The 18,836-nt window shown below is 43.9% G+C and overlaps 1 protein-coding gene and 1 pseudogene across 2 annotated transcripts in view; one reads left to right on the top strand and one right to left on the bottom strand.

Annotated features, from left to right (window-relative positions):
- SNCAIP (synuclein alpha interacting protein) overlaps positions 1-17,740 on the bottom strand; it is a 74,816-nt gene extending 57,076 nt beyond the window's left edge. Inside the window, exons 1-3 of one of the 2 annotated variants that reach the window (XM_028103625.1) lie at positions 17,684-17,740; positions 7,888-8,025; positions 5,148-5,220 (exon numbers count right to left, since the gene is read on the bottom strand). In XM_028103625.1, the coding sequence (XP_027959426.1) occupies positions 5,148-5,220; positions 7,888-8,025; positions 17,684-17,740 (268 nt within the window). The remainder of the gene's footprint in view (positions 1-5,147; positions 5,221-7,887; positions 8,026-17,683) is intronic. The other variant, XM_028103626.1, reaches the window with a different exon arrangement.
- Positions 2,630-3,221, top strand: LOC114209541 (M-phase-specific PLK1-interacting protein pseudogene; annotated as a pseudogene).
- Positions 17,741-18,836: the final 1,096 nt, after the last annotated feature.

The raw sequence follows: 18,836 nt of genomic DNA, 5'->3' as shown, positions 1-18,836 counted from the left end.
TTCAGCTAAAGGAAGCGCACTTCTAGGGCACACGCGTGGGTGTGGGACAGCTAGCGGAAGGTAGTGGGACGCTGCCCCAGGCTTCTGACCACACTGCCATTTGCCTTTCTCGGATCCCACCATAGCATGGCCCAGAGTCTAGGGATGAAGGGGGGTGAGCTCTGGGCTGGATGTCTCGCAGAGGGGCTTCCAAGGCCACCAACAGGCTCCTCTGATATTCCTGCTCCTCTCAGGACACTTGAGAAACAGGCAGAAAGCGTTGTCTCTGGAGCTCACTTGGGAAGGCAGGACAGCTAGGTGGGAGTCCTGGAGGCTGACCTGTGGGGCTGCCAGGCTCTCCTCAGACCACGCGGGGAGCAACCTTGGGTTCAGTTCTGAGGGCTCCACTTTAAGGAGGACGCTGGTCATTTGCGGTCACCCACGAGAGAGCAAGAAGGATGAGCAAGATAGACTTAAAACCATGGAGGGAAATTTCAACCTGGAGAAGACAAGACCAAGAGTGACTGCCATCTTTAAACACGTAGGGGCACCTTGTCCAGGAGGGGTTGCCCTTCTCCATGGATCCAAAGGAAGAACCAGGGGCGAGGGATGGTAATTTGAGGGACACTGATTTTGACTGAATGAAAAAATGAGCTTTTATGGATAGGTCGCACCTCATGAGACTGTGAACTCTTTGTCACTGGAGCCGTGAAGTATAAGCAGGATAATTAGGATCCTCTTTGAAGATCTGATGGATTTTGGAATAAGTGATTATTACTGTTTTCTTCTTTTGCCTTTTAAAAAAACTTTTGATTTGTAAATAATTTTTTCATATGTAAATAAATTTATAAAAGTGTTAAAATATATAATCAGCACAAAGAACACCTGTATAAGTTTTATCCTTATTCATCAATTTCTAGCATTTTACCCATTTGCTTTATTATTTGCACTCTCACGTGCTCTCTCTTTCTCTCTCCAACTGGATGATTTTTGGGTCCCTTCTTCTGTTGAGAGTTATGATTCTACACACCGAAGCTTCTTTCCAAGTAATGAGATTTTAGAAAAATTGAAACCCCGCTGGCGGTGCTTTTCATGGCACTTAGCATAAAATCCATGTCTGCATACATGACGATAGGGCCCTACAGAGTCTGACCCTGACCATCTCCCAGGCCTCATATCTTCATTTTGATCACCCTGCTGCAGATTGGTTTTCTTTTTCTTCTTCCTCATACATGCTAAGCTCATTCCTGGCTCAGGGCCTTTGCACTTGCTAGTTCCTCTGCCTTCAATGATCTTCACTGGTTATCGACTGGCTGGATCCTTCTAACACTCTCAGACCCCTGCAAGTGCCCTCCTCCAACTCCTACAAGTTACTCTATCACATTGCTTCGAGTTACCTCTTATCACTGGGTGAAATGATCTGGTTTATTTTTTCGTCACTCCCTAGAACATAAATATCACGAGAACGGGGGCCTTGTCTATGTCTTATTAGTTACTACGTCCTGAGTGCCTATGACAGAGAAGTATTCAGTTACCTGCTGAATGAATAAATAAAAGAACAAATGGGCCTGAGAACATCTGATCAAGGGCTTGTTAATGCAAGGATGAGTGGTAGCATTTGACAACCTACACAAAATAGAAATTGCTTAACAAACTTGAGAAAGATAAAGAGGCGGAGTATATTCTAAGTGACAGGAGGTTTGGAGAAAAGTTTTTCCAGTGGGTGCCCCATCCAAAAGAAGCTGTAGACTCTTCTCAGAGGCCAGTGTGCCTTCTGTTTCCATCTGTTTGAAAAGATTACCATAAAGATGGAAATTTGCAAGCCCTCTTGGGTGGTTGACACCGGAAGACCAGAGGGTGCCAAGGGTATTTCCACAGCTGCATGTCCTAGGAGTGAATCAAGAATGGCTCAGTTCTTTCAGAAACTAGCTGTGAAAATCGTTACTATGTTGAAATTTCTTTTAAAGGAGCTCACAGATAATCTACAGTGACGCTAGAGAGAGATGGATTTTTCTATGTGTTCTTTTTCTAGGATCACTCTGGCTCTATTAGAAAGTGGTTTGACAGCCTCCAAATGAGGTGTCCATGTGATTCCATTGGAGGTGTACATGTGATTCTATTAAGAGGCCTGAGTCTTGCCCACAGGCATCCATTTCTTGTCAGGTCTAATTATTGCCAATGACCTTGAGCACTGGGTCTTTGCTCTGAGTGAAGTTTAAAGGCTTTTGAACTTGAAACTGCCTCCTTCTCAACCAGAGAAGAAAAGTCCAATATTCACCTATTGTGCAAGTGGCGAGAAGTAACATGACCTGGAGAAGATGAGATGAACTGGCCCCAGGAAAAATTATTTTTAAAAAGCTTTGCTTAATTCACTTACTTACCTTGGTAAGCAAGATATAGCTACTGAACAGAGAAGAGAAATTCACCACTTAATCAATGAGGGAAAATGCTGATTTTTAAATTTTTAGAGGCTAATACCATAAAACTAAATGAATGCCTCGAAATCAAGCTATCTGAGGGGAAGTGTATGCAATGGATAAGAGAACCCACTCCAGAGACAGACTTGTTGCAGTGTGAATCCCAGCTCTGCAACTTAACTGCCGTGGGCCTCTAGGCAAGATACTTAACTTCTCGGGAGGTCCTTGTCTTCGTCTCCTGATATGCACCGACAGAATTTTCGACCCCCGACTCCTCCCTACCCCGGCGCGGGTGTAGGAGGTTGGGGTAGCGGGAGCAGCTTCCGGGGTACCCCGGGCGGAGGCGGACCGCGGCCGCCCTCCCCTCGGGACGCGTACGGGAGGCCGCATCACACGCCGCCGTACGGGCCCCGGTCTAGGCCCTACGGGAGCAGCCACTCTCCGCCACACGGCGGCAGCTTCCCGGGGGGCCGATTCGGGTCTCCGTCCCCTGGCGGCTACCCTGGCTCCTACTCCAAGTCCCCCCGCGGGGTCCCAGCAGCATTTCGGCTACTCCCCAGGGCAGCAGCAGACCCACCCCCAGGGTTCTCCAAGGACATCTACACCATTTGGATCAGGGCGTGGTAGAGAAAAAAGAATGTCTAATGAGCTGGAAAATTATTTCAAGCCTTCAATGCTTGAAGACCCTTGGGCTGGCCTAGAACCAGTATCTGTAGTGGATATTAACCAACAATACAGCAATACTCAAACATTCACAGGCAAAAAAGGAAGAGACTTTTGTTAACATTTCTGAAATTCACCCGGAAGCTTCCTGTGTCAGGAACATCTTGGACAAAACTTTTACCCATGTAATTAAGTTGAACCCTAAGATGGTGACTTTGAATAATTAGTTGAGTCTTCTTGGTATTTTTCATCATATCAAGTATTGTTGATATTAGAAAAGACATACAGTAGAATAACTTGCAATATTTAGCTCTTTGAAAGTGCCTACCACATGTTAGGAGATTTACAGTTTCCAGATATTTAAAGTTCATGGTTATATAATGGACATTTGTCTTTCAATGGTTTTCCAATGTTTTAAAATAAAACATTTTGTCTTTCTAGATACATTGTGGTTTTGTCATATGCTAAAGAAGTAGAATTATTAAAATAATGCCTGTAATAAAAAAAAAGATATTTAACTTCTCTGCTCTGTGCCTCAGTTTGCCCACCTCTAACATAAACATCGTAAGTACTCAGCTCACGGGGATTTTAGGATTAACTGAGTTAACGTGAGTGAAGGGCTTACAACAGGACCTCCCACACTGAGCACGCTGCAAGTGGTTGCTATTATTTCTTCTCTTTTACTCACCACCTCTAGTTAAAGAAGAAAATCCTGTATCTACAAAATAACTTCAGATACATCACCTAATTTTGATCCTAACAGTGCCTGGTAACATTGGCGGAACAAGCTTCTTCTTTATTTTGTAGACGATCAGTCTCAGGCTCTAGGCTGTATAGCTGATAATTGACTGAACCCTAACTTGGAAGCCAAGTCACTGCCCCCAGTCAACAATCCAACTTGGAACCTGGGGATGCCTTGTCAGGAGGCACATCCCTAGAGCCTCGTGGCCAAAGCCTCCATTAAACATGACAGAAACTTGAATGTGTTTGAAATTTAAAAAACAGAAACAACCCCCAAACACTGAAGCATTACTTTCACTCACAAAAACAGAGATAAACAAACCTAGAAAGACTGATTATTTGCCCCATCTCATCTAAGCAAAATGTCAAAAGAAAGCGAGCAATCCAGGAGACAAATAAATTAGCTTTGTGCAAGTCCTTTCAGTGAGAACAGCCTAGAATTCTAGTAGCTGTCCAGGTAAGGGTCATCTATTTATTTTGAAACACGATACACATAATCGGAGGATTATCTTGTGCCTTCCATAGCCCAAGGTTCTCAGGATTCAAGCTACTATCAGAAGAGGTCCAGCTTTGGCACGATTGATGGTGATGCCTTACAGTAATTACTTCGAGAAATAATACACATCCTTTCATAGTTTAATGCCATCATATCGCTCCCATCGACATCCTTTTTCATTTTCATTTTTGCCCATCACGGAGAGAAAAGGAGAGAGGCTTAATCTGATTTACAGAGGGAAAAACAACGCTGAATGTCCCTTTTTTTTTTTTTTTTTTTGCCAGGGGTGGGGGTGTGTGTAAGGAGAAAAGGTCAAACAGCTGGTTTTCATCTATATGCCATAATTCTCTGTTTAGTTTACACTATTAAACTCCAAAGCTTTGCTTTAATCTTAACTGTTACAGTATGCCTTCTTGCAGATCCTATCATGTCGCATCCCTGATAGGGTTTCAGACTCTGGCGAAGTACCATCCCCCAAGCTGGTCCTGGCCATATGGGTAGTGAATGCATCCAACATTTTTTCATTGGCGCCTGCATCATTATGTTTTGTCACCAATGGTTTCTCGGGTTTTCAGTAAATTGCTGCGTATACTGTGGTTTGGAGCTGTCGAAATGACGGCCTCCATCTAGCTGTATACAACCGCGTCCTCATTAGGGCCTCCCCGTCCTGTTAGCCTTTGGAGGATGACCTGACATCTGTTTGCGGAGGGCGTGTGTGTAGGGGGGAGGAAGGGAGAGGCCGTAAAAGAAAGACAGAAGGCAGGAGCAAGGAGTGTGAGGGGGAAACAGCTCCCTGGAGTCCTCCACTCTCCAAGAGTCCGGGGCAGGAGGGGATGAGGAGAGAGACGTACCTGATCTGTCTTCGCTCTGCGAATCACATCTTCGGCACAGTTCTGGGATGGTCTTCAGCGACGTGACTGAGTACTGAATGGGAAGCCAGAGGACAAAGGGAAGAAAACGACACTTTAAAACAAGAGTGTCACATTCAAATTGGCCAGAAAAAGCAAGACACAAGAAGCGATACTTGAGTACACCACGTATATATCCAGAAAGTCTGTCTAATTTTATCTGAAATGGGCTGCTTAGGGAACTGGCTGCATCCCAAGCTCCACCTAGAAGCATCGAAGTAGATGCACATTAAAAGGGGTGACATTCCCCCCCCGCCTGCCACTTTCACACGCAAGGTGTGGCCAAGCAGACATTCTCTCTCCCGTTACTTCTGCTACTGGTGGAAGATGGAAGAATTTTCTGGCTCAAGAGTTTCCAGAAGGTGTCCAGAATATTTGCATTTGGAATCCGAGTGTGAAGAGCCGAGGGGAGAAGGCCCCAGCTTCCGGCAGCACCCAGGGCTGCCAGGAACCTTACCCGTGCCCGTGCTGGCTGGGCTACGCTAAGGTCCCTCATGTTACCACCTGCCAGAGATGTCACTGGGTGGCATCTGTGAGCTCCACAGGAAATACCGGGGGAAATGTTATGAGAAGCAAGAGGAGCATGGTTCTGTGTCTGCAAGCTAATCTGTTTCATGTTATAGATTAGTCTGAACTGAAAGAAACCACCTCCCAGCATCAACCCAGTACCAACTCAGGGACCAGCTCTCAGGATAACAAATTACAACACGAGGGGGCATAAAATCAGATGAGCTAAAACAAATGTAAAATCAATAGCTATGATTTATGGGGACTATGTTTGATGCCATTCCATCTTTCTTTAGAGAAGCATGTTTTAAAACAAAATAGGATGAACTATTTCTTTAATCAAACAACTGTCTTGAATGACACATTAAGCCCTAAAAGATGGCTCCCTAAAAATATCTTGCTCTGTACCTTTGAGAACGATGTTCTTACGGCAATGAGAATGTATTATAAATTACTTAGACTGCTGCAAAATTTGGGGGGATTGAGAACAAATCTTTAATCTGAAAGAAAAATGATCATGGGAAACTCATTAGGATTATTCTAGCATTACAAGTGAGGAATGTGTAATTAGGACACATTTGTCAATAAGAAGGTACTTTAGTTAGCTTGATGTTGATAAATGAAGCCAAGTGTCTACATTGAGACCCCCCCCCCCAGTGCTTCCTCCACGATGTCAGGACAGCAAAACTGAGGAAAGGGCAACGGTAGCTTGCCAATCGCCTGTCACAAACAAATTAAATTTCCAACTCTTCCAAGTGAAAAATGAAATCTCAAATGACTAATTAGAGAAATTACTCTTACCTGTCTGATGCAATAATATCCTGTTTATGGTGCCCATTCCTTAGAGACTACAGTGCCTTTAGTCAATCTACTCACATACTCAGAAGGAGGGAGGACTCCCTCTTAAACCAAAAATGAACTTAAGGCATTTTTCCCCTTTTGCTCTATGCTTTTTGGAGTCTGGGGTTAACATAGGTACAGAAGGCGTTTTTCTTGTTACTAATAAGGTACCTTACGTTCCTGGCCAAGTACAAGCTCTCTAAGGAATCTGGTAGCTTCTTGAGACCAGCTGGTACAGGTTAAATAATTACACAGTTTATAATTCAATTAAGATGAGGCCTTGTGTTTCAGCTGCTATGTGCCCCAGGAAAACACCCCTTGGCAAAGTCTCACCCCCTCTCCTTCTGTTTTGTTCTGTTTTTCTTCTAAGGCAAAATGTTAGAAAGAGGGAATTTAAGATGGATTGTGTTGAAATATAGTTAGTGATAAATTCAATAAGGTTGCTCACTGGGCTTAATGATATATATTTGATTAACCTGGGTGTGTTGCTGTCTGCATTTTCAGCCATGTGCATCCTGACTGCTACCTCTCACCCCAAAGTGGGGCATGTCAGAATCTCTGAATTATTAGCTGTACATTCAGTTCTTCCTATGTGACCTCAAAGGTCCGTAGCATGCGGTAACTCATCATGTAATAAGGTTTAAATTGGAGCAGCGCAGGCGGCCTGGTTGGTGTGGGGACTGAGTTACAGTAGGCAGAGGACTAGCCTCGCTGAGCTCCACCCACTGCCTCAACTTCCATCCCACGTGGAAGCTTTGCCTCTCCACCCCTGGCATACAGAAAATCACATTTGTGAAGGCAGACATCTTAATTAATTGGGAATAATGACCTTGAAGAAAAAGTCATAGGCTACTCCTGGTCATGAAAATTACAAGGGTGGTACAGCAATCTGAGAAAAGGGTGACGCGTTGGCCAGAAAATCAAAGTTCTGGATAACACTAAGGGTATAGGGAATGTTGAATTCAGTAAAGACTCCAACCTACACTGTGAACAAATCCACCATCCTTTATAAAGACACAAGGAAAATGTCCATTTGTGTATTTGCTTCGGTAAGCACACACACTGCTCTTTGGATAGAAGATAAGCTTAAAGAGAATGCTGTATGATTAGGTCATGATGGGAAGTGTAGCTGAGGAAACACCCAATTCACAAAACCAACATGCAAAAACATTTTCATATGTGCACATTCAGGAATAAGCAAATGACCCAGGAAGTCTCCCTTACATAAGTGCATTGTATTACCATCTGGGAGCTGAAAGGGAGGGCTTCCCAGGCCCTCATCCCAGTGCAAAGGACAGATGGCCTTTCATAAGGAGCTGTCTGATCGCCAACCCACCTCATTCCCCGGACAATGGCCAGCTCCCTGGGCAACTACTGTCATTTTTGGCCCTACCAGAACCAAAGCCAATGTGTCTTCCCTGTCTCTTGCCCTCAGCCCATGCCTTTGTATTCTGTTCCCTTGATAGCTATTATTCTTGGGTGATAAGAGAGAGGGGGCTTGCAGATGATTCAGAAGCACCATATTTCCTGGCTCTATGTTGCTCTAATTTATTCATTAAAAAAAAAAAAAAGTCTTCCAGAGGTTATTCCCACAGAAATAGCCTTTGTGAACGAAACTTCATTTCCACTCCACTATCATGTCTCAAGAAAAGCCCCTGCTATGGGTTGACCAGCTGCCTCTGCTTCTTCAATGACCCTATGTGTTCAATGTTTAATTCCACCTTCTGTACCTTTACTCCAGGGTCCTGTTTGCCTGCAAAGCCTTCCTCTGGCCAGGCAAAAGCTACTGTTCTACAAGGCCAGATGGTGCTCTGCTTTCTGCATGAAACCTGGCTAACTGCTTCAGCCCTAAAAGACTCCACTCTTCTCTGCCTTTGGTAAAATACTGCCTTGCCTTGTGCTCTGGTGTCTCCTCTGTTGTTTCCTAGGTGTTAGTGTTGGCTCCCCCAAGTGCCAGAGGGAAAGGACGGTGTCTTTGACTTGCATGAATGCATGGCACAGAGCGTCTTATTAACTATTTGACTGAAATATCAAGACTAGCACATGTCTGATTAATCCCTGGGCATAATATTATAGATGTTCAAAAGAGCTTTCATATTTAGGTACTAAGTGGGAATTTCCTCCATGCTTCCATACTTGGACTAGAATCAATTAGCTTTCTAAAATGCAAATTTGACTAAGGTGCTTCTCTGTTTCATATGGGCTACAGGGTAAAACCTTAGCATGGCACGTGGAAGCCTCCATGAGCTCAGGCTTATCTCTTACCATTGTCCACTTCTCTTTTGACTATAACCAAGTGAAATTTCTTATCGATCCCCTGTCTACTGTTCTACCTGTTTATATCTTTATGCATGCTATTCTGTCCACCTGAAACGCCATTCCACCCATTCCATCAGGCAAACTCTTTTTAATTCTTCAAACTTTGCTTAGGAAGCACTTCTACAAAATCTTCCCCACTCTCCCAGATGGAAGTAATTCCAGCTTTCAAAGTGTGGTGTCTGGACCAGTGGCATCAACTGCCTCTAGGAACTTGTTAGGAATTCACATTCTTGGGCCCCATCCTCAAAACTCTGAGGGCAGAGCCCAGCAATCGGTATTTTTACAAGCCAACCAGATGATTCTGATGCATGCTAACATTCAAAAACAACTGCTTTGTATATAGATTTTAGGCACATGTCCATTACAGATTCCATCACATGACATTTTGCCTATACATTCCCATCACTACTTTCTGAGGGTGTGGGCAATATTTTATTTGCCAAAGATACTGGGCACTTACTGAACTGAATAAAATGAATTCCCCGATGTAACCCTGATTTTAGTGGCAATAATAAAAATAATAATAGCAGAAGTTAATATTTATATGGCACTCATCTTCCTAGAAAGGCCCATTATTACAAGTCTAGCAATGCAATCATGGTATATCTAAAAGAAAAAAATACACTTCTAATAGATTAATAGTATGGGTACTGGCTGATGTCTTAGTCTTTTGTATGAAGAACAATGGATTCGGAGCCAGAAGATCTAGATTCAAGCCCCAGATCTGATATTTATTAACTGGGGTTCTGGACAAATAAATCATTTCATAGCTCTGGGGTTCACCTTCTTTACAGATAGAACACAGTGATCACATGAGATAATGCAAGTGAAGTCAGTTTGCAAGCAGTAAAATGATGCTGAATGTTTTTGTCTCTTCCCCCGACCTGTTCTCCATGTGTGTACACAGCCCTTCTTCCCTCCCCACCCTCATTCCTGATTTTAAGCTCAGTGGATCAAGATGTGGGAACTAAAGAAACCAGAAGAGGGGGCCGAGCTGGGACTGGAAAAGAGGAGAGCCCAGCCTGTCCCAGCCTGTTCTTTGGCTTCTCTTTGGTCTTTCTTCCTCCAAGAGAGTCCACGGCCAAGGGCTAACACTGAAACTTAGCTTCGCAAACTACAGAGTTGATGTGACGTAAGACAATCCTATACATCCCAGCTTGCGCCAGTCACTTCTGTCACTCTGCCATGCAAAATAGTTTGAACATGCATGGGATTCATAAAACAGTGCATGATTTCTACACAGAGCCATGAGGATCTCTGACCACCCTAGATACTGTTCAGGACTGAAAGGCTTTGGCCCTGACTCCAGAAAGCTGGAGCCAGTTGGGTGAACAAGCAGACATTACTCAAACAGTAATGAGCCACAGAGAATAAAAGAATGAAAATCCCCAGCACCTTTTGAAGTTTAGAGACTTTTAAACAACTAAGGTCTCATTAAGTTTCCAAAAGAAACAATTAAGCCAGCCATCCAAACAACTCTCCTGAAATTCATGATTTCTCACAAAGCTTTCTAGAAGTGAGGCAGGCATCTCAACAAGGCATACAAGGAAATGGGTATACGCCAAGCTGGCCACGGAAGCAGACACACCCTGAAGTGAGATTTTCAGAGACATGGTAAGTTTCTGCAGTTTGGGCCTCCTCTCTAGCAGTCTGCCCTTCCAGTTCAGGAAGGCGTGTCCTGACTTCAAGCCCTCCCCCCAGATGGTGCCGAGGATGCGGCTCTAACAGTCCACCCCTTTGCCACCAGCCCTCCACTTGTGCTCAGGTCTCTTCTTCTCCCGTCCCTTCAGAACTCTGGCTCTGCCATCGTCCCTCTTCCTTCTCTTCAGCCACCCTCTCCACCTCGGCTCTCTCCTCTGATCCTATAAAAACAAATAAGTGCCCCTGCCACCTCAAGATATGCTGCCTCCCCAGTTGCCCATGGGCTTTCTTGCTCTTGGGTTCACCGCCATCTTTTTTGAGAGAATTGCTGTGGTTCTTTTCTCTCCTTCCTCGCCTCTTGCATTTACTCCTCTAGCCACCACAACATGGCTGCTACTCCGCCACCCCAAAGGCCCCACTCTTATTTTGGCCACCGATGGGTCTTCACTGGAAAATCCAACCCTTCACTTTATAATAAATGGTCTATTTCCCACCATTGGCCACTTCTTTAAATTCTTTAGATCCCTCTCTCCCTTTTAAACTCCCTTAGTATTCCTCCTATATTTTTGAAAACTGTTTTCCAATCTCTTTGGTAGAAGCCTCTTTTTCCCCATACCATGTGGGACATACTTCTGCACAATTCTGTCCTTGGCTATTCTTCTTTCCACATTCCATACTTCACAGGTGACCGTACAGATGCCCAGAGTTTCAGCCACTGCCTCTAGAGAGTGCAGATACTGGTGATCAACATTTTCATATATTCATCCCAGACTGCTTTATTACAGTTCTTTCTACCATTTAGGCTTTGTTAGAGAAAAATATTACAAATAATCCTATTTTCAAATGCATTTTTGTTCTGGCTCCTTGTTTTTATTCTATCAAGAGGGTTTTTAAAATTAATAATAGTCAAATACTTTTATGCTAAGATGTATTTTACAGTTGGTATTTGGGAAAACTCAGTAGCTGTTTTGACCATTTTAAGAGTATACCACATGTAGCATTATAATGCTAACACGTAGTCAGGCAAAAGATGAAGGTCCACATTGGCAAAGGTGATGAGATATCACAGCACTGAATGATCTCCTGCTAGAAGGAGTGGTCATGGATGAGAAGAGACCTGGATGAACCGAGCTGACCAGAGGTGACCAACAGGCCCAGCAGAAGTCAATTCAACAGAAGTTACCTACATGGTATCTAGAGCCAGTCTGCCCACGTTATACCCTGGCTTCACCATTTTCTAGCTAACTAATAGTAATTCCTTAATCTCTTATCAGTTTCTTCATCTGTAAAACAGGGTAACAATGGTATTTCTATCAGAGCATGGCTGTGAAGATTATGAGCTAATCACATAAAACATAGGTAATCCTGTCTGATGCATAGGAAGTGTTCAATAAATGCTAGCTATTAATATTATTTACATTAAAAAGTATACAAATGAGCATTTAGAAGCAAAGCCAAAGCAATGGCAACTATTGAGGCAAATGTTACAAATTACAAAGGAATTACAAAAGAAATTTAACTTGCAGTGGGGTACATGGCTGGCTATAATCCTTGTTCAGCTTCAGTGATGGTCTAGTTTTAATTACGAGCCAATAATCAATCACCACAGAAATATAAAGACTGTCAAGAGCAGAGCTTGAAATTGTAATTAAATCTGACCTTCTGTGAAGTTAACCTGACATTTCATAATGGCTCAATTGTTATGATGGGGTTCTGTAAGCTCTGAGAACATAGGTCAAGCCTGTATCATTCACCAAAGCCTAGAATTGCTCTTGGCACACTGGTAACGTTTAATACGTGTTGTTGAGTAGTTAAGCATAAAATCTAGTGGTACATAAGAGGTAAATAGTTTGTGTAAATAATCTGTACTGTGAATCTAATACATGCTATAACTAGCAGGCAAGATAAGATCTTTTAGGGCTATCCGCAGAGTAAGGGAAGAGCAAAAAAAAAAAAAAAAAAAATCTGGCAGCAGTTCATTCTTGGAAATCATTCTATAAGGCTGCTCTCCACCTTCTCAGGAAGAGGTATCAAGTCCAAGGCGTGGGGCCCAGGTTCTGGTCTCGGCCTCTTATAGTACCTATGGGACATGAACATATAATTCATCTTGTCTGGATTAGATTATTACTAATTCCTTTCCTGGCAGGTGTTTGGAAAACAAGAGAACACAGATGACATATGATAGCAGAACAAGGCATGAGGCTTTCGATAATGGGGGCCACAGAAGGGAGGAGTGAAGGGTAATGTAGACTTGAATACAGGACATTTGCAAAAGAACATGTGAACACCCGACAAAACTAGATCATACGGAGAAGCACTAAGAAAAGTTTTAATGCGGAAGAGCGCAGGTGAGTGCTGGGAGGGGCAGGGCTGATGGAAAGGACAGTGAAGAAGGGGCTGAGGCAGCCCGAGGCCACGTGAGAGAGTCTTGGTCACCTTCTAGGAAGCACATAGGGAAGGATGATGGGATCTTACTCAGGTAGACCTCTCGCTAGAGAGGACAGGCAAGCCAGGTTCTTTGTACCTTGATTAACTTCATTCTTTTTCATTACTAAAATCAGGGCAAAAGCTGTACTCTTGACCCACTCAACTCCCTGTCTGAGTCTACTTGATAAATTCCCTGTGCCCTTCCTTGGGGCCTCCCGCTGCTACGAAATGGCTTTGTGGAAATATAATGAAATCTTGGTGGTGTCAGCGGATTGCTTTGAGTAAAAAGTGGTGCATGCAAACCAGAGGGTGGCAGGCATTTTAGTGCAAGGATGGAAAAATATGAAAACCCACTGAAAGGAGATTTGTTTGTCATAAGAAGTTATTTTCCTACCAGACAGTGGTTCAGTCACTTTAGGAAAATGAATCCACAAAATTCTGTGGGTTGGCTTAAAGGGGATAGCGAAGTGCAAGGACACTTGTTTGTCTTGATCTCATGTGACCTGCACAAAAAAAGGCTGTCAAAAAATGTCATTTTTCACCAAAGTTGTGGTCACGGTGGTATAGAATGGTGGCAAAATTTCCTGAGTAGAGGAATGGAGTATATCCTCACTTCTGTCTGTGTGCGTGCATTTGTGTGTGTGTGTGTGTGTGTGTGTATTTACACGTATATGTGTGTGTGCATACAGGCATGTGTGTATACATATGTGTGTATTACATAAATATGTGCATATGGATTTATATACATACATATATAAAATTTCATATTTTCTCCATAAAATCCAGGGCAACAGGTAGCAGATGATTACCATTTTACAGATGGGAAAGCCCAAGGGCCAAAAAATTAAGAGATTTGCCTATGTTTGCTTCAGCTTGTTTTACATTTTATTTAGAATACATACCAACTCCATTACTTCCAAACAGTGATTTGCAATTGCGTCAGTACCAAATGTGGAAACGGATGGCATCTTACAGACTGGTCCGGAGTCCCTACTCTCAAGTCGCTCAGAATGGAGAAGAGTAACGTGGTCACGGAGTTCTGTATTTAAATCCTGACCCAGCCACTTATGTACCTATAACCTTGTGAAAGCCAGATGATCTCCCTAAGGCTCAATTTTTTTCCTGTGCCAAGTGGGATGACAACAGGAGCTGATGGGAAGCTTCAACCAAGATACCAGACCCACAGTGTGGGGCACCGTGCATGGCAGAGCCCACGTCTGAGCTAGCGGTGAGGTCCCTCCATAGATCTATAGTTCAGCCTCTGATTTGTTCGGTCCTGTGTCTACTACTATTTTTGGGAAAAGCAAAATGGCCTTTCTTAATAAAATAAATACACCTATGGCTAGTAAGAACTAATATCCCGGCATATTTTTCTTTTTTTTGAGAGAGGGGTCTGGCTTCCACAGGAGTAAAGAAAGAAATCTGCAAACCCATTTGCAGAGACAGAAAAGCCCTGCTTTGAACTGTGGTGTTTTATGTGTGTCCTCATCTCCCACCTCGACCTGCTGGGATTGGGCAATGTTCTCTCCTTTGAGATGGCAGGGTTACAAGAACGTGTAGTTTAAACCCTGCAGTTTGCAAAGGATGAACGTTATTTTGGGGTCTGGGAATCTTCAAAATAATGTGATTGCCTTCTGGGTTCTGTCTCATTAGGTAAAGGCAAAAAAGTTCTAGTTGCTGCTTTGAACCAATATGCAGCTCGGGTTTTAATTAAAACAAGAACCAGGCTCATGACTGGAGGGGAAAATCATGAGATAGAAGGCGTGGACTACGTCATAGGGCCACAGCTAGAGAATAAGAAGGGCAGTTGTGAATTTGGGCATCTTTTGGGTGAGCCACCTTTTTCAAATATATTGGGCATTTTCCTCCCTGCTCCTGCCACTCAACCAGGGAAGAGGCGTTAAGGGCTGTCAGAGACGGAGGTTATGGAATCCTAAAAGTGAAGGCATGCTTATGGGGGACTGACTACATTCTTTTTACGCCAGTGAATTAACAAGTTGAACACATCTTCATTTTTAAATGTCAGCATCCAAATAGCTTCCATTTGGCTCTTAAAGCAGTTGTAACATTTACTGCTCCTGGTTTACCTAAAGAGGCTGAGAACAATCATTTCAACATTAAAGAGGTCACCACTGCTTTCCCCAAGAAGTTATTATCTAAGAACAATACAATTCTGGCACATTTAAGGACTGAACCTGGATCTGACGGAACTATTATAAAATAATCTGCCATGTTATAGAGGTTGCCATATTACAGCTTCTTTCATTTCATGTGGTTTAAAAAAAGATACAGGATGGCTTAGCCTCAGTACGACCAACATGTTAGGTCAGGGAGTTCTTTGTTGCAGGGGATTTTCCTGTGCATTTTAGGTTGTTCAGAAGCATCTTTGGTGTCTACCTACTAGATGCCAGTGGGACCCTTCCCCAACCATAACAACCAAAAATGGCTCCAGGCATTGCCAAATGATTCCCTGGGGTGTGGGTAAAATCAACCCTGACAAGGACCACTGCAGTAGACTATATTCATCTGGAGAGTCAGTCAAGTACTGGGCCCAGAACAGGTATTTCAGAGACAGAGTGCTCCCAAGGAGCTGGGTGGCCCTGGACAAGATGGGTAATACCTCCTCTGCTTTGGTTTGCTCATCTATAAAACTTAAATCATGAGAAATTCCTGCCTTACAGGATTGTTTGAGGATTAAACAAGATAATGCCTCTGCCCGAGTGAGCGCTCAGTAAAAGTGCGCCATTACCGTTTCAACCTTTCTACGCGCTGCCATTTTTTTTTCTCCCTTCTGATTTAAGGGTAAGGGCAGGTTAAAGATCCAAACAATAGAAACCTATTTAAAGGGGCTGGGAAGGCTTGAGTGCAGCCACACAATTACAGATGGGCAATCTTTATTTATTTCTGAGTGGTCAAGTTGTTGAAACGCGACCTCTTACATAATCCGGTATCCCCGATTTGCTAAACAGCGCCGGCTATTGCCTAATGCGCTTTATTATCTTCCAAGCGGAGATCCCTAATTCATCAAAATTATAGGCTGCTGCCAGATGATTCTTCTGTAAGTACAAACACTCTATTGTATTAAAAAAAAAAATGTCCTGACATAATGCCTGTTTTTTTTCCCCTTGAGTTCTTTCTTCACCGTTGGTCATATAAACATTATTGCTATTATTCACTGAAATAATAACACAAGCTACTTTAAGAGCAACTTACTGTATGCCAAGCTAAGTGCTCCATGTATTTTATCCGGTTACTCAATGCTCAAAACAACCTTAAAAGTTAGGTGGGTATCTTGGAGAGGAGAAGTTACTGTGCTGTAGTCAGCAAAGGTCAGAGCGAGGCTGGAGCTCCCTTCCAAAGCCTATGCTCTTAAAATGCAGCTTCATCAAAGCTAAGAGCGCTGCCCTCAACTCCTCATCATAATGCCCGTTTCCCCTTCTCAGACGGTTTCCACACTCCCTCCACCACGTGATTCTCTCCTTGCTTCTCCCCACTCAGCTCAAAATACCTCGAGGTGAGTGCCATGAAAGAACCATGCTCTGAACACTTTTAAGTATAGTAGCTTAAAGAGAGAGAGAGAGAAGAGACAAAAAGAAACTGTGGAAAGGAAGAAAGTCACTTCACGTGGGTCTTAACGAGGATTAATAAAGATTGTCTGGAAGCGAGGATAGGGAGAGGCTGAATTCACATTCCCCGGGTACACAAGCACTCATTCAAGGTTGTATAAAGCAGATCATTAATCAAACTCGCCCTAGTAATCCAGTGCTGGCATACTGTATGCAAATTTTACTTCAAAGTGAACCGCGCAGTAGAGAAGTAACTCCCTCGCCAGAGGTGTGTGAAAAGAGCTTATCTTTTTGAGACCATTTCTAGCAGTGACCCAAAGCTACATGCCCTGAGAGAGTGATGAAAATAGCGTGGGAAGTTGTGACCCTAGAGGTGCTGGGAAGAAAAGTTAGATGGCTAGCTCAGAAACAGCAACCTTCTCTTCACATACTCGGAGAGCTCAGTTTGGCGGGGGGCTGAGGAGCCAACATGGCTGCCGGTTGGCTCTGTGGCAGAACTGATCGTGTGGCCCGGGATACGTCACAATCAGCTCTACGCAGGCTACGTACGGATGACCCATCAGAGCCACCGTGAGGGAAGCGGGAGGCAGCAGGAAGTTGGCGGCTGTCATGGGAACGAAGCAGCTCATGGGCCCACAGCTTTACAGGATTAAGCAGGGCCCTCAGAGGGCAGCTGGTCCAGTCCTTATCAATGCATGACTCGTTCTCAGTATTCCCCCAGAGCATCCAACCTGTGCTTTGACCCCACAGGGATTGGGAGGATTCCTCTTATTGTTCATCAGTTAATAACTTGGCCATCCGTGTCCTTGGGAACGCCAGAGAATGCTGGCCGTGGCAAAGCCCATCACATAAAGGGAATTATCCCTGATAGGGTTAATCGTGTGCTATACACAGGCACTTTATACATTCACTCAGTGAATAATTTTGGCAACAAGGAAACAGATTAGGAAGGGGAGGCTCAGCGAGGCCAAACCCCTCCCCCACCATACACACCATCAAGTGAGATTCACTTCTTGGTCCAGGAGACCCCGAAACCCCACTTTGTCTGCCACACAGGGTTTCTGCTGTCAACTGCTCAGTACGACTGGGAGAGTTTAGGATATACAGATTACAATAAAGTGGCCCATGGAGGTGAAGGCAGAATTCCCTGAAGTGTCACTTGCAAGAAGGGCTACTTACGGATATATCATCACTGAAGTCAATCTCATCCAAATCAAGGTATTCAGGCGCTTCCATTATTCCTCTTTGCACATTTTGAGTAAAGTCAAATACTTATAAAAGCCCTGGAAAAGACAGAGGCAAAAAGAAAAAAAAAAAAAAGCAAAAGGGTTAGCTGTTTTATAACTCAAACTCCCATCTATATTTAAACAAACAAAAATGAGCAGGGTAAATGGGTGCTAGTGCTACCTTGGAGCCCATGTTCCCTCTTTGATGGCCAGCCTGGCTTTTCAGCTTCTCAGACTCCTCAGGGAGCACCCAAGTTCCTTTGCTTTGCTTCATCTGTTTCCTTATTTTTTTGCCAGGACAGTAACTCAGGTCAGCCGCTTCCCCAGGGACCAATATTAGGACTGACCGCACCTTGCACTTACCACACCCTGGGGGAAAGCAGGGATTTGGGGATGGGGAGCAAGCCTCAAAATCTTAGGGTATTCACCATATTCCACTGTTTACGGCAGGCATATCCCTGGAAGCCATGCGTGGAGCAGTAAATCCTGGCTCGCCATGGAAATAACCCAACTACAAGACAGAGACCAACTAACCAACAGTAATGGCTACTTCAGACGTTGGAGGACAATGTCCAGTTCACCCTTCCCCCAAAACAGGATCCAGGCATAGATGTAAACCACAGGGTTTCCGCCTGGCTCGGGCTTCTCACAGCTTTGCCTGACGGTGCCACAGTGACCTGACGCAGGCGCCAGAATGTCCTCAGTCAGCACTTGCCTCGGGGCTGCCCGTGGCAATCCTTTAAATCTGTCAAGGAAGATACATCACCTCGCAGTTCGCTTTCCCATCACTTATCATCATCACCATTGGCGGTGGCAGTGGTACCTAAAGATGTCAAGAACAGAAATATAGATCTCCGGGTAGTGCCTGAGTGCACAGCGTCTCGCGCAGAGCCGACTCTGAGAGCAAACGAGATCCCCTTTCCCGGAACTTGTCTTTCTTATTTATTTATTTTTTTTTTACTTGTCTTTCTTATTATAGAAACTGTCCTATGTATTCAGACTTGAGCCTCTGAAATAATGTATTCTCTCCTCTTTCGGTTCTCTAATCAAGGGGTTATCTTGATGAGGCCAAGAAATAAGAAGACTAAGGAATACGTTATTGGGAA

Source organism: Eumetopias jubatus, unplaced genomic scaffold (genome assembly GCF_037043125.1).
Source record: "Eumetopias jubatus isolate StellerSeaLion01/CBP00866 unplaced genomic scaffold, mEumJub1_p1.0 scaffold_5, whole genome shotgun sequence".
In the NCBI taxonomy this organism is placed as follows: Eukaryota; Metazoa; Chordata; class Mammalia; order Carnivora; family Otariidae; genus Eumetopias; species Eumetopias jubatus.
The sequence above is the reverse complement of the archived record's forward strand: the minus strand, read 5'-3'. Positions and strand labels throughout refer to the sequence as shown.